Source organism: Piliocolobus tephrosceles, chromosome 4, assembly GCF_002776525.5.
Source record: "Piliocolobus tephrosceles isolate RC106 chromosome 4, ASM277652v3, whole genome shotgun sequence".
In the NCBI taxonomy this organism is placed as follows: Eukaryota; Metazoa; Chordata; class Mammalia; order Primates; family Cercopithecidae; genus Piliocolobus; species Piliocolobus tephrosceles.
In genome coordinates, this window is record NC_045437.1 from 137007184 (window position 1) to 137022739 (window position 15556).

Here is a 15556-nt window from a genome sequence, read left to right on the forward strand (position 1 = left end):
AAAGTGATCTGCTGAAGTCTTATGACTAACCAGTGGCAGAGGTAGGTCTAAAATCTGGAGCTTGTGATAACTTCTGGTATCTTCACTTAAGGTACCAAGTGTTCTCTCAAACACAGGCCAGTGCTATTGTGCTAGGCTTCATGAGGACAACACAAATATGTGCAATGTAGTGTTTTCTACCTGCTTTCTGCTATTGCTGCTGGGCATTTCCCAGGTCATGCGCTGCTCATTCTAACTGTATGACCATGGGTTTCTTGCTCAAACTATCTGTTTCTTGGTTTCCTCCTCCAAGAAGTACTTAGCATATTATCTGGGACATAAGTATTCAATGCACAGTTCATATTATTTAGATGATGATAATGATGATTACTACTACTGTGCTGCGTATAGTGGTTAAGAGTTACGAAAAATAAAATATAAAATTGAGGTCTTGGGGTTGGTAGGTTGTCTCAGACCAGGTGACTCTTTCAGAAGAAAGAAGGATCATGTCACTGACACTTTTACTGCCTTCCTCAGTTTTCAATAAGGTCAAGGGTCCTAATTGCACATTTCTAGTTACCCAAGGACCCCTTGCACTGTCACGGTGATCTCACAAGAAGCTGCTTATTTCATGTTCACAGAAACCCAGTGACTAGCCAGAGCAGAGGTTATTTTGCCTGTTTCACAGATGAGATTGCTGAAACTCAGAGCTGATGGTGCTTGACTCCAGGATTCACAGTAAGTAATTGAGAGGTCAAGGGTAACTGAAGGCTCTTAGTGTCTAGTTGGGGAAGCCAAGTCTTACATGCACTGAGATAAAACAAAGTATCAGAGAATGGGAAAAAGACATCCCAGAAACACCATTCCATGATGGCAGAGCAAGGGGAGTTCAAGAGGATGGCTCAGCCCCAAACCATTTATTGAGGAGAGTCAGGACTCAGAGTCAGAGGAAGAAGCTTCTCAGAAATGTGTATCTTGAAACCGCTGTCCCCATTCATCAGGTCTGAGCTCTGGGATCTGGGCACTTATCCCTTTCTCCCCCCGTCCCAGGGTGACTGAGGTCAGACTGATGGAGCCCAGGCACTTCTTCTTGGTTCCTGCTCCCGGAACTCCTGTCGCCATCCTGGCGCCCTCAACTCCCTCCATGAAGGATGGAGAATTAACCTTGGGCTTCCTGTAAAGGGTACTGGGTGCCAGCTCAGAGTCTGCTGCTGCTAGGGGGCTGAAGCATACATTTCCTTTCCTGCTTGGTGCTGAGAGAATGCGGGTTAATGTCTCTATTACTTCAGCTGTGTTAAAGAAAGAATTAATCAGCACACTTGTTAAAGCACAGTAAAGAAGACTTAATTCAGAATCATAGCAATAGGTATAAAGACCCCTGCAATGGGGTCTTGCAGTCGGGGAGAGAGATTGGGCTCAACTCCAAATACAGCATGGGCCAGTGGGAATGTATAACCAAGGAGCAGGGTGGGGGTCAGTGGATAGGGAATTACTAACAGCAAGCATCAGGGTTAAGAGGAATTCTGGCTAAAATGGCCTAAGAGGATTCTTGCTGAAGATGGACCAGGATAATCTGACATCATCTGGGGGATGGTGGAGGCTGAAGAAGATGATCATGGCAAAGAGGGTGGACATGGTGGACAGGGTTCTTGCTAAACTGACTTAGCAAGTTCTTTGCCAAAACTGGATTTTACAAGAATTGCACAAATGGGCCTAGGAGAAAGTTCAGAAGCCTGACTAATGTTTGGTCAAGCAAAGAATTTTTTTCAGATGTCAACCGTGACTCCTCTCCCCTGCCCTCATTGGATCCTGAAAGGCGGTCCTGAAGGAGATAGCCAAGCAGTCATACTGGATGCAGGGCTCCTGTATCCCCTTTGCAGGTGGATCCTTCCTCCTGGATGCTCACTGGTTTTGAGGCCTGTAGGCTAGGTCCTCACTGGGACACATCCTAGCTACTCTGGCCAGAACAAATCTCAGAACCCTTCTAAGCTTCACTTTCCTACCTGAGTCATAGGAAGAATAATCTCGGCTCTGACTGTCTCATGTAGCTTCCCTGAAATTCAAAGAAACACAGGCATCGTGTTTTTTTTTTTTTTTTTTTAACGTAGTCTCACACTGTTGCCCAGGCTGGTGTGGAGTGCAGTGGCATGACCTCGGCTCACTGCAACCTCCGCCTCACAGGTTCAAGCAATTCTCCTGCCTTAGCCTCCCACGTAGCTGTGATTACAGGTGCCTGCTACCACGCCCGGCTAATTTTTTGTATTTTCAGTAGAGACAGGGTTTCACTATGTTGGCCAGGCTGGTCTCAAACTCCTGACCTCGTGATCCGTCCTCCTCAGCCTCCCAAAGTGCTGGGATTACAGGCGTGAGCCACCATGCCCGGCCCACAAGCATGATGCTTTCTTAAAATTCTGAGCCCTGTGACAAGCCAGTCAGGGAGACAGCACTAGGAGGATTATGTCTGTTTAGCAGACGGGAAAATCCAGATCTGCAAAAGGCAAGGAATTAGTACAAGATCCCCCAGATGGTGCTGGGTGGAGCCACGGTTGGAACCCAGCTCTTCTATTTCTAATTCCCTAACAGGCCAGTGTGACACCTGCAAGTCCTTGCTTGTACCCTCACTCTACCTCGTCTCTTGCTGGGTATCATTGACATCCCCACCCAGAATCTCCAAAACCCGATTTACTCCATGTTCAAATTTACCCTACCTTTAAGGGTTCCATTACCATCCATCTCAGTTTGCCTGGGATACAGGCATGAGGATATAGTTTGGATATTTTTCTCCTCCAAATCTCATGTTAAAATATGACCCTGAAGGTTGGAGGTGGTGCCTGGCGGGAGATGTTTGTATCATGGGGGCGGAACTATCGTGAATGGTTTGGTGCCCTCCCCGTGGTAATGAATAAGTTATTACTCAGTTCTCATGAAAGCTGGTTGTTTTAAAGAGCCTGGCACCTCCTCCCTTATCTCTCTCGCTCCGTCTCTTACCATGTGACATACTCTCTCTTCCTTTACCCTCTGCCATGATTGGAAGCTTCCCGAGGCCCTCATCAAAAACAGATGTGGGCAGTATACTTCGTGTACAGCCTACAAAACTGTTAGCTAAAACGAAACCTTGTTCTTTATACATTATCCAGTTTTGGGTATTTCTTTATAACAATGCACATCAACTAATGAAGGACAGTTCTGGTCTTCTTGTTCTAGAATAATAATTGTAGTTTTTCCTTTCACCCTAAGTGTTCCCATTTGGATGATAGATTTTGGATAATAAAGTGGTCACCCTATTGAAAGGCCAGTCACATTCCTACAGAAAGCCTTGCTGATGTCTGCATTCCTCAGTGATGGCATTCTGCTCTGACCATCCACAGCACCACGAACCCACCTGGGTTAGCCCTTAAAGGCAGGACTGTGTCTTAAACTCCCATTGCCCACCCAAACCCAGACCCCATCTAGCAAAGTTTCAAGCATATCTTCACTTCCATATGATTGATTGTTGACTGGCAGGTTGCAAAAACAGAGGGATGATTACTATTTAGGGGAGGTATTCTAAATTTGAGGCCTTGGGATGGGTTCTAGGAGGATCTATGTTCTCCCTACTCCTGGTCATGCAGAAATTATGTATGTACATGTATGCATTTTTCTAAGAAAAAGAGTCTACAAATTTCTTTTTAAAAATTATATCCTCAAATGCCTATTACCTCTCCAATGTTAAGAACCCAACTTGGGGAGTTGAGTCTTCTCTGCCATCCAGAAGGCGACATATGGGCATCCTAATGTTGCCTCCTTCCTGGAGTGCTGGGGGCCTCCAGGATGTGGGTTCATTAATATTCTGAATGGCTCCCTAGATGGCAGGCAGGGGGCAGGCAGGCAGCTGATTATCCTCATTCCGCTGCTAGGGAAATTACAGTGGGGTGAGCGGGGAGGGGGTGCACAAATATTACCCAAGGCCATGTGCTGCTTGGGGCTGGGCCATAAATCTTGTGTCTTCCCTGTTTGGCTGTGCCCTTGAGGCTTCAGAGCAGTGAAGCATACAGAGGGAGTCATCATCTAATGTGAGTTGGAGTCCCAGCTTTTTCACTGTATCTGTATAACTTTGGGAAGTTTTATAATCTGTCTGAAACTCAGTTTCCACATTTACAAAGCACAGTTAATAAAACTACCTATCTCAGGGTGTTATATCAAAGATCCAATGATATAATGTGTGTAAATGTTTAGAGCCTTGTATATACTAAGCCTTTAACATACCATACATATTATTATCATTATTTTCAGAATCTAATTTCCTAGCATGCTTGCGCTCCAGGTAGGCTGTGCTGGACCTCTTGGCCTAACTTATAGACACTCCAGCTCTAACACAAGCTAACCCACAGGTTCTCTCCCATTCTGTGACCCGAAGACCAGAGGTGAAGGCAGTAGACACCTGAGCCTCCAAACCTCAGGTTCCAAAGACTGGATACCACCAGGATCTACCTAGCTCCCTGGTGGCACGGCTATTTCAAGAGATGGGTCTAGAAAAAGTCATTGCTGAACAGTAGCCATGACTATGTATGGAAGGCTCTAGAGGTCAATGCTTATAAGCAAGGGCCCCTGGGCCCATACTCAGACCTAACTGGTGGAAGAGGAGCCCTGGACTGGGATCTGTTCCAGCCTCTGCCAGTAAGCTGCTGTGTGATCCTGGGTGAGTCACTGCCAACTCTGGGTCTGCTGCTTCATTATAAAGTGAGGGAAAAGGAGAGTCAGTAGTCTCTAAGGTGTCTTTCAACAAAAGACTTTTTTCATTCTAGGTGCTTAACAAAGATTGGAAAAGGAAACGATTTGAACCTCTGATCTTAGGGTCAGAATGTTCTGGTTCGTTTGTTTATTTGTTTTGTTTTTTTGGGATAGTTGTTCCTCTCCTTTTCTCCATAGACACTGCAAGTAGTTTCTTGAGGGCAGGATTTGCTTTCTTTTATTGTCCTCAGTGCTTGGCTCCAAGTCAGGGCACACCATAGGTCCTCAAAGAACAGCTGATGAAGGGCAGGCACATACATATCTTGGCTCCAAGATAAAATAAAAGAGGTCATTATTCTTTTGACTATGGCAACTGCTTCCTTTCAAACTCTACTGAGGGCAGAAGTAGAGTGCTAAGTATACACTACAACAAGAAGGACATGGGTTAGACCATAAGAAAAAAAATTAGACTCTTTGAATTTTCAGAGCCAATTGAGACTTGAGGTCCTCTCTCCACTCCCTTCATTTTCATGGGGAAGGAAAGGGAAGGTGGAAGACAGCTAAGTGAATATTTCAAGGTCATCCAGAGAGCCAGGGGCCCAGCTGGATGTGGAGTCCAGCTCTCCTGCCTCCCAGTTCAGAGCACTTCCTGCCACCCTGAATTGCCTCCCAGGCTTCATCACTGTCATGGTGGCGTCAGACTATCCTTTCAGGACGTCATTAAGATGGGAGAGGCAAGGGAGTTGGAAGCGTTGTGAAGCTGAGGGCAAGTCTCTGGGACCTTGTGAAACCAGCCTCACATTGCAAACAGAATCTGTCTCGACTGTGGAGTCTGGAAGAGCATTTTAAATAAGCTGGGGTGAGGGTGGAAAGGGATGCACAGGCACTGTCCTTTTGGCAATTTTTCCCTACAAGCTGCCTGGTGTCTGTTGTTGCTGCCTAGTGACTAGGGAGCCACCCTGCACAGGGACCAGGGGAGGGCAGAAATGGCAGCTGGAGGTCCTCCTTAGCATGTTCCTCCTGTAGCTAGTAGAAATCCTGCTTAGCTTCATTTCAAAGGACAGACTTACATATTCTTCTCTACAGAAAGGCACTCATCAGGGCTGAGGAACAGCTGGTGAGGTTCCTTTTGCGTCTCTTTCTCCAGGTTGTGAAAATTGCTAGAGCTGTGCACGTGTGGTTGGCAAACAAGTGGGAATAGTTGTACATTTTGCTCTACATTTCTCGCTCATTCAGAAATGCTCGTCTTCTCCCCAAGGAGCCCAAATTCATCTTCTGCTGAATGTTGTCTTAAAAGTAAAGCTGGTCTTCGGCAGGCAACTACCTTTGTTGGGGAGAGTGGGTCCTGAGGGACATTTCTGCCAAATAATCTTGCTGTGCTAGCTTGCCATTGTGGCCAATGCTTCGTTATTCCTTTGCAGCAAGCACAGCTGTCCTCTCCCTATCCCTTCGGAAATACAGTTTCTCTATCAGGAGGCATCAGAACAAAAATACAGTGCTATTCCTTGACAGTTTGAGAATCATAGCCTGGGCTTGAGGTGCTTTAGAGATCTACAGGAGCCCCAAGAGCAATAAAGCTGAGGGCAATTCCCCAAAACCTAAACCAGGCATGTTAAATATACACCCACATGTACCACTGTCTCATCCTGCTTCCACAGCAGACATATCACCAATTGAATATTTATGCTTCTCTCTGTTGTATCTTATCTGGATTCAGCCTCAGAATCGTTTGCATAGCCAATTGATTGGAGGGGACATGGTCATTTTCCATCCCTGCCCTTTAACTATTCTTAAGTTCAAACAGAATTGATGAACAAAATGCTGTGAAGCAAGAAGGTAGTATCAGAAGTACTGAGAAACATTTTTAGGGTCCACATACACCAGGCTCTCATAAAATGTGTGCAGAGAGCAAAGGAAGACATCCAGAAAATCAGGGCAAGAGGGGAATGTTTCCAGGAGACTATTAACATGGTTCGGTTTCATCCTTGTGTATTTCAAGTCCCTTTTCCATACACAGAAAATCACCAGCTCTTCTTTTTCAGCAAAATTGCTAAGCAGAAAATACGGCTTTTGCACTACAAGAAATGACTGATCCATATGATGATGATTTTTTTTTTTTTTATGTGAGCATCAATGTATGCTAAAAGCCACCAACACCAACAACGCAGTGGTTGTTTTGATCTTCAGGCTTTTTCTTCCTTTTCTTTAGAATAGCTGTGTTTTATTGGAATTTGATGCTGAAATCCCCCAGGCTCCCATTAGATGCGGCAACCATTGGTGGCCTTACCTGCTGCAGAGCTCTCTGGATGTCGATGCCCTGGCCCCAGGGAACAGCTGGGTTAGCCAGACAATCCCCGGCATTCCCCCGGCGAGATATATCAATTCTCTGCCTCCGCAGGCTCTGGAAAGCCTCAGCCATCACCTTCACCCCATCGTAGGTAAGCGCAGAGGTGTACTAGTGGGAGGAATGGAGATAGTTAGATATCAAAGAGAGCTGACAGGAAGGCAGGGTCGGGTGCTGTATTTGGGAATGTGTTTTCTGGTGATGAGAAAGGTGTGCAGTGGGCCAGGTGCATGATATATGCAGGGAGACAGTGGTGGATCAGGGATGGTGTCACTGTCTCTGCAGATGGGTGCGTCTGCTCGACCATGCTAGTCAATGCTGACCTCCTGAACTGTGAGTTCAGTATTGCCGGTTATGACTTTCGCAGAAAAGCCAGGATTCTAGATTTCTGTGTGTAATCTTGTAATTTTTAAAATGTTGGTTCAGTTGGAAAAACAATGCATAGATTACATATAACACATCTGCAGCCTGGATACAGTTCATGAAAAATCAGTTGGTTTATCTTGGCATTATGATCATCAGCTGGAAGCCAAGAGGAACAAGTAACTCTTTCATCTCTTGTAAAAGTAAAAGGAAAAAGAAAATGTAAGAAGGGTGAGCTCTTAGCTTTTCCACGTGTGGCTCACCTAAGTGGTAAATTTATATTCTGTAAACTTTCCCCTCGTTCTTACTCGCAACAGTTATCAATTATACCCTTTCCTGACAAAAAGGGGACCAGGATGTGGATGAAAAAAAAATCAGCAGAGTGGTCCAGGAAAATATATTCTGGCTTTGGAACCTATGTCTGTTTTCTTCACTAATTTGTTCCTAACACTTGTTATATTGCCTAGTACACTCCAAGTTCACAATAGAGAATTGAAGAACGAGTGAATGCATATTTTTCTATTTTTTAAATTTAATTATCTCACTTCTTTTTTAAAAAATTAAATTACATTTGGTTATTTCTGTCATCTGTTCTGTCTTTTGGAAATTGGAGTGCAGTCATCACACATTAATTAATTAACTCCTATGTAGTTTTCTCATTGCTTTAGAGCATATTCACGATTTTGTTTGCTTAAGCTCATACTAAGTCTTCATTATTGAAGAGTTAAATCAGTTTGAACAATAGTGGGATAAGAAGTATCTCCGTTATATGGTTTGCCATTTATAAAAAGAAATTGAGTGACAAGAGAAAGTCTGTCAAAGATTCACTGTTTTTCCAGTTAAACAAACTTGGCCTCAGCATCCTTCTTAACACAGTGTTCCACATGGCCACTGTCAAGCTATTTGGTTTGACTTGGGGAAAAAAAATTATTTGCTATCCTTATTCCCAACCATTCTCAAATAGCAAACAAAATAGATTTTGGCGGCAGTATTTAGAGCTGTGTTGCTGGGAAGTGAGAAGCAGAAAGTCTGCATTATTATTGAGAGTGGACTCTCCCAGGTAGAGATCTGCTGGATATTCCTTAGTTAGGTTGCCCTGATTTTTAGCTGGGCACACGGCTGAGCAGAATAAGGGCCACCTCACTACACAAAGAAGCTCCATCTATAAAGAAATGAGCATCCCCCTGAGCTGGGCAACACGGTGGCTCTGCCCAGAATAGAACCACCATTTTCCAGCTTCCCTTGTGGCCAACTGGGGGTAGTTTTCCAAGATACGATCAATGGCATATAAGTGGAAGATCTGCATGTGACTTCTGAAAAAAGTTCTTCATGAAGAAGTTGTGCATTGCATGTTTTTTTTACTTCTTCCTACTGGGTAGAATGCTGAGGCAATGGCTATGGTTTAAGCAGCCCTCTTGTACTATCAGGCAACAGCCATAGGTGGAGGACAGCAGAGAAAGAAGGTAAAAGAAGCCTTGATGACTGTGGAGCCATTTAACAAGCCCAGGACTGCTGACTCCTAAGTTTTGTTTACATGAGAGACAAATAAAATGTCTCCCTCATTAAAACCATTGTCATTTTGGGTTGTCTGACCCCTGCACCTTGTACCTAATAATTTTTACAAATATATTTCCCTGAATTTGTTCCCTTTAGAAAACCGATTCCTTTCTAAAGACTAATGCAGCTCAGAAATCTGGGGCAGGCAAGGGGAACAGGCTGGCCCTTTGCTGCTGGCCGCCCATCCACTCACTTTGGGTCTCTTCCAGTCCACCCGAGTGTGGTCTCGAGCATCACTATTCTTCCACTGCTGCATGATCTTGGCTGGGATGGTGTCTGTGTAGTTCACCAGCTGGAAACCTGTCACGTTGGCGCCACTCTCCTTGAATTTGTTTAAGTCAATGTCCATGAAGCCCTGTGAGAGGGGCAGGAGGGAGAAGTCAGAACATGCTGCCTGGATAAATCAACTTAATCTGTTCCAGAACCACAGAATTTTCCATTCTGTTCCACCAGGTGAAACCTACTCAATGGAGAGACAGTTAGGTCTCCTTTCCTTTGAACTCGGCTATTACTTAGTTTGTGTACAAAATTAGCATAGCTCAGGAGCCAGTATGCCTCGTTTGGAGTGCTGGCTCTGCTATGCATAAGCCAGTAGTTATACTACTATTAACTAAGTTATTTGACAGTTTTCTTGTCTGAATAATGGAGGTCCAGATGTTGGGGTAAACATGCAATGTAATGACACATGTCAAGTGCATGGTGCAGACCAAGTGATCAATGAATAGTGGCTGGGATTATTATGATGATACAGATACATAGCACAAGGTAGAAACCTCTAAGGAGGGAATAATCTCATCTACCATCCCAATACCCAATCATTTTGAGAGAAGAGAAATCTGAATTTCACTGGGGCAAGCTTCTATGAGTTACCCAAGGACACAAGCAAGTCTGCGGAAGAGGCCAAGTTCTGATCCCAGTCTTCATCCTCACCCTGTGCTCTTTTCCATAAAACAGAGTAAATTTTCACCACTCCATGAGACCTGATCAATTCCAGCACCCATGAAGGATTGTTTATTATAATGAAACTTTCCACTCCATTTAGTGAAGTTTACTGAAACTCAACTAGGCTTCGACCTTAAAAGGAAATCTTACATTTGTTTAATATATTTAATAATATGCAGTACTTTCATATCTATGACCTCATTTCAGTTTATCTCTTTTTAGGGTAACCATTATATGTCTATTTGCCAGATAAAGAAACTAAGGCAGAGTGGAAGAATCAACTTGCACAGAGTCATTTAGGGAGTTAGTAACAGAGAGAGCACCAGAACTAAGGGCCTCTGTTAGGCAATGGTTCACTCATTTATTCACTTATTCACTGATTAATCATTTCAACAAACATTTTTGAAAAGTCAGTGCACTATTCTAATAGTGAATAAAGCAAGTTCCTTTCCTCATGGAGTTTATATTCTAGTGGGGAAGATAGACAATAAATGAACAAGTAAATATGCAGCATAGTATAGTATAATCTGGGATAGTATACTCTGCGGTAGCAATGAGTCCCATGAAGAAGGATGAAGAGAGGTAAGAGGATGGGAAGGGGCAGTGTCATGCTTTGGAAGGAATGATGAGGATGAGCCTCCCTGAGGAGGTGGTCTTGGCTTAGGGACCTGAGTGAAGTGATTGATGCCTGTATCTGAGCTATGGGGATATTTGGAGAAGAGCATTCTGAGCAAAGGCCCAGAGATGAGAGGATGACTGGCATATTCAAGAAACAGTAAGGAGGCTGGTATGACTGTGACACAGTGAGTTTGAAGAGAAAAGGGTGGAAAGGAAGTCAAAGTGGCAGCCCAAAGCTGGTCACATAGAGCCTTGTGTTAACTTGGGTTTCTTTTTAGGTGTAATTGAGGCCCTGTCCAGCAGGAAGAAAAAAATGCAATGCACAGCTTCTTCATGAAGAACTGTTCTCATAAGTCACATGCAGATCTTTCACTCATATGCCATTGATCGTACCTTGGAAAACTGCCCAAAGAATTTGAGCGGGATCATAAAGGCAATTCCCTTTCAGCTCCATGGCTTCGGGGAAACCCCCAAATTCCAATGAGTGAAATGCAAAAATGAGCAGGGGATCCATGGTCGATGGGAAAGTTCGGAACTGGGAGCCAAAGAATTACAGCAGTGGTTCCAGCTCCCTCTTGGGATCCTAGGACACTGTCCATGTTTCTGAATTTCTCATTGGCTTTCTCTAATTTTTCTATCTGAAAGAATAGACTCCATGATTCAAAAACAACCCTCCCCCACCCCATGCCTCTAAAATTCTGTGATTTTTTATTGTTTCTATTTTTGTAAACAAAGCAAGCTTAGTCGCACTCAGAGCCTTTGTCCTTGCTATTCTGTCTGCCTGGAAATGTGATTTCCCTGTCTGGCTGCTTTCCATCTTTTGGATCTCGGCTAGACTGCTATCTCTCAGAGAGGTCTTTCCATACTTCTTATCTAAAGAACAAGTTCTTGCCCTGTTGTAGACAATGTCAGCATCCTGTTGGCTGGATATTCTGCTTTATATACTAACTGCAAACACCTGGTTATTCTGCCTACCTGCAGGGTAAGCTAGACATGTTAAGGAGTTAATATGCCCAGAAGCAGCTTCCAATCAATGACAGATAAAGAGTTAGTAGATAACTGCCCCAGAATCCTCTCCTCTGGGCGTCATGACCCTGAGGTGGGTTCTACACTGACATCTCAGGATTCCCTCGGGGACTGTGCTCCTTCAGTAGCCTGCTGCGTAGGCATCTTGTTGATGAAATTTTGTAGGCAGGCTTCCCTTCTCCACTTCCCTTCCCTGCTTTCCCACTGGTGTTTTTAGGCTTGGCACCCAAAAAGCCCATTGTACTTGAATCCTTGTCTCAGGGAACTGCTTCTGGAAGAACATAGTAGAGTTACCCCCAGCACCCTATCCAGTCTGCTCTTTCTCAGTGCCCTGTTAGAGTTTCTCCAGAGTTTTTATCACCCTTTAGGATTATCTTGTTTACTCATGTGTTCCCATATCTGCTTTCCTCCTATTGAAATGTCAGTTTCATGAGAGCAGGAACCTTTTTTGTCTTGGTCACTGATGTATCCTAGAACCTGCTCATAGAACAATGCTTGGCACAGAGTAGGTGCACAGTATATATTTGTTGAGTGAATAAATAAAAGCCAGAGACTTTCCTCAAGCAAGAAAGCCAATTATCCAGGAGAAATACGACCAGCAGGCAGCAAATACCAGTGGGTGATTTTAATTGGTTCAAAAGAGAAATTCAGGTTGAAAATACCTTTTGAGTTTAACGTGTTCCACAGCCACAGTTTACAGAGTTTCACAGATGTAACTGATTTGCACAATGGTTCTAGCAAGCTGTTAGTAAAGGTAAGATCAGAACTAGGTTCCTGTACCCAATATGCATTCCAAGATGTTATACCATTTAAGAGTGCACTCATCCCAGCACTGGTTAAAAGCTAGAGCACAGTTGAGAGATTTCTCATAGTACTTAGAAACTTTAAAAAGAACATGTTCATAAAGTAACTACGGGGAGATTGAAATGGAAACTATCTCCTGCAGTCAAATTCTGTCTCTTGAAAATCTGTAACAAGGTTCTGGGCATTTCATACTGACTACTACCATCTCAGACATAATGGAGGCCAAAGGAAATGGTAGAGTTTTCTCGACTGCTCAACATAAATGCCACTCAATCTTATCACCAGAATGTCATACAACAGGGTTAACGCAGCCACACCTTAGTTACTTATGATCAAACTAATAAGACTCTCCAACAGAACTCCCCTCCCCGCCTATGAAAAAATGGACAAAGAATGATACAAGAAGCTCACAGCTATGATGTTAAGTAAAAGAAACGAAACTAGGAAATAACTTGGGGTCATGAACTATATGCTCATCTAATAGCTCACATCTTCCCTCCTATGCAAGATTTCATGATGGGAATAACAATCTTGCATCTCTACAATGTTTTTAATCACTAAGAAATGACTCTATTATAGTTACTAGACTAAATTTCTCCATAATTCAAGAAAATGAACTCTGGCAATGTACAAATGTGTTCTTGACTAAGAAGGGGAAATAAAGGTGTTAACTCTTTGCCCACTGGTTTATGGGAACATTCAATTCACTCATTCTGTTCCCCTGGGAACTCTCATTAAATACGGTTTAATTAAATAATTTTCCAATTTTCTTTGCCATATTATTAAAAAACCTTAGAGGATAATATTTGGTAATTAGCACATTTTTCTTTATCTGCTTTATTTGTGCTATTAATTATATAGTACTATATAAAAATACTACATTGCTAATTATATTCCATTAAAAATTTTAACTATGAAGTTTGATTACTACTCTCTTTGAGCCATTTTGCCTATTTTACAACATGTTCCCGAATTCTAGGACCATTGCTCTGTATACTGTGACTACTGACAAAAAAAATGAAATAAATCTACAGAGTACTTGTTTTTTCAGGTTAGTCAGTGTTTTTCCAGCTATTCAGCACAAGAATGCAGGTCTAAACCCATTCTTCTTCCACTGACCACCCAGCACTGGTACCAGATGCTTGTCTTTGAGTGACTGTTTCTCACCTAAAGTGAAGCTTGGTGATCAGCAAGCTCCTAGGGCTATCAGGTCACTGTGTTCTTGTCTGCTTCTTCTGCACCTCTGTAGCACTTTACACTGTCCCATGTGTGACTAATAAAAAATTGGTGAGAAAGGATGCCGTGTTTACTGTCATTATTAAATGCAAATAAATTGGCTGATAAACTGTAAGCTCTCAGGAAGTGGTTCTGAGGGACGTATCAGAATACCTTGAGGCACTTTTGCAAAATAGCCATCCCCAAGAATTATCATTCAGTATCCCTAAAGAGGAAACTGGATATCTGTATTTTGACAAAGCTCTAATGCTGTTGAATAAAAAATCAAGGTTCACTATATTAAAAATATAAGGTAATCATCAGAAGAATTCCAAATAATAGCACAACTAACAAACATTGAGAAGGGGATGCTGGAGGTGTATTATGAGCTAATTTGTCATCTTTCTAATGGGAAGTCAGATATGGAGTTAAAGTTGATAAAGCAAGAAAAAGAAACATAAATATGTTACGTAGAAGTATAAAGGAAACCATTAAATAACTAAATGCAGGAAAAGGTTTTAAAAGGTACTTCTATGAAGTATAGAATTGGAAAGAATGGGCATCTATCTTTTATTTTATACCCTTCTGTAATATCCGTTTTATCATGTGAATATATTTTTAATACTATTAAAAAATAAAAATAGATCCTCAGATAGCTCTAATGTATCTTAGACATCATCCATTAGACACTGTAAAGTAGGGGAGGGAGTAGCAGTGGCAGGACAGGGGAGAGAAGTTGTTGCATTTATTAAAGCTTTGTTATGGTCTTTTAAGAGAGCCCTGATTAATTTTTTATCTCCTGGCCTGAAATTAAAGCACACTGGTGCTGTTAAATGCTCTACTGAAAATGGCTTCAGAAGCATTGCTTATAAGAATAACAAAAATGACAATAATGGCTAAAAATGCCCCTTCATAGGCATTATATAACTTTATTCAAACAACTTTGTAAGAGTTTGGAGGTTACTGCAATTTAAAAACAAAAGAGTAATAATCATTTGAGATGTATTTTAAACATTTTCCAAGCCCTGTTCCTGAGTCAGGCATTCTGTTAAATGCTTTATTTACATAATCCTTTAATTCCTTAAACAATTCCAAGAGGTAAATGTGCACAGTAGACACCCAATAGTTATTTGCATAAATGAGTGAGTGAGTATCCACCCTAACTTTCTGTTAAGGAGCTACAGCTAAGAGATCTTTGGAAATTTCCATGAGATCACACAGCAAGCAAGAATTCAAACTGTGGTCCAACTATAAAATCTGTCTCTTCTTCCCAAATGTGTTCTACTGCCACACCAGTGGAGAAACATATGAATTTAGCTTTTGGATAGTGTGTCCAGATTGTTCCAGACGAAGAGGGACAGTGAACCTCAGACTGTGGCTGGCACAGTTAATAGCCAGAATATGTCTTACCCTGCCAGAGCAGGGGTCTTCAGATATAGCTTTCTGTCTTGAAGGAACATTTGTGGGACTGCACTAGGTTTCTCTCCTTGACACTAACCTCCTAAGGGTCTTTAGATGTTTCCAAAGCTTCTAATTTATCTGAAGCCTATTAGTGCCCCCTATTCCACATCTATGCAAGAGGCCAGCAAACTTTTTATGTAAAGGGCCAGATTATAAATATTTTAGGCTTTGCAAAAATATATTAGGACAGCATGGCTGTCCCAATATTTTTGGGCATGGAAATTTAATGTCATATAGTTCCACATACTATAAAATATAATTCTTTTGATTTTTTCCCCAAAATTTAAAAATGTAAAAAAACATTCTTAGCTCATGAGCCATATAAAATCAGGTGATAGCTGGATTTGACACAGGGACCATAGTTTGCTGACTTTTGACCTATACAGGAGCAAAGATTTTGGAGAGAAGACCAAACCCTTCATATTGTTCAGACAGGGAAACTGAGGCCCAAAGAGGGGAATAGTGGCTTAACGTTATATGGTTGGTGAGAAGATTAGTTGAGAACAGAATCTGTCTCTTCTCTATATCCACTGTAGG

At 42.4% G+C, this 15556-nt stretch overlaps 1 protein-coding gene across 1 annotated transcript in view; it reads right to left on the bottom strand.

The window, feature by feature from the left end:
• Window positions 1-15556, bottom strand: part of GRIA1 (glutamate ionotropic receptor AMPA type subunit 1) — a 332303-nt gene that overhangs the window by 130847 nt on the left and 185900 nt on the right. Inside the window, exons 6-7 of the mRNA XM_023227071.2 lie at window positions 9147-9308; window positions 6977-7144 (exon numbers count right to left, since the gene is read on the bottom strand). Of these exons, the coding sequence (XP_023082839.1) occupies window positions 6977-7144; window positions 9147-9308 (330 nt within the window). The remainder of the gene's footprint in view (window positions 1-6976; window positions 7145-9146; window positions 9309-15556) is intronic.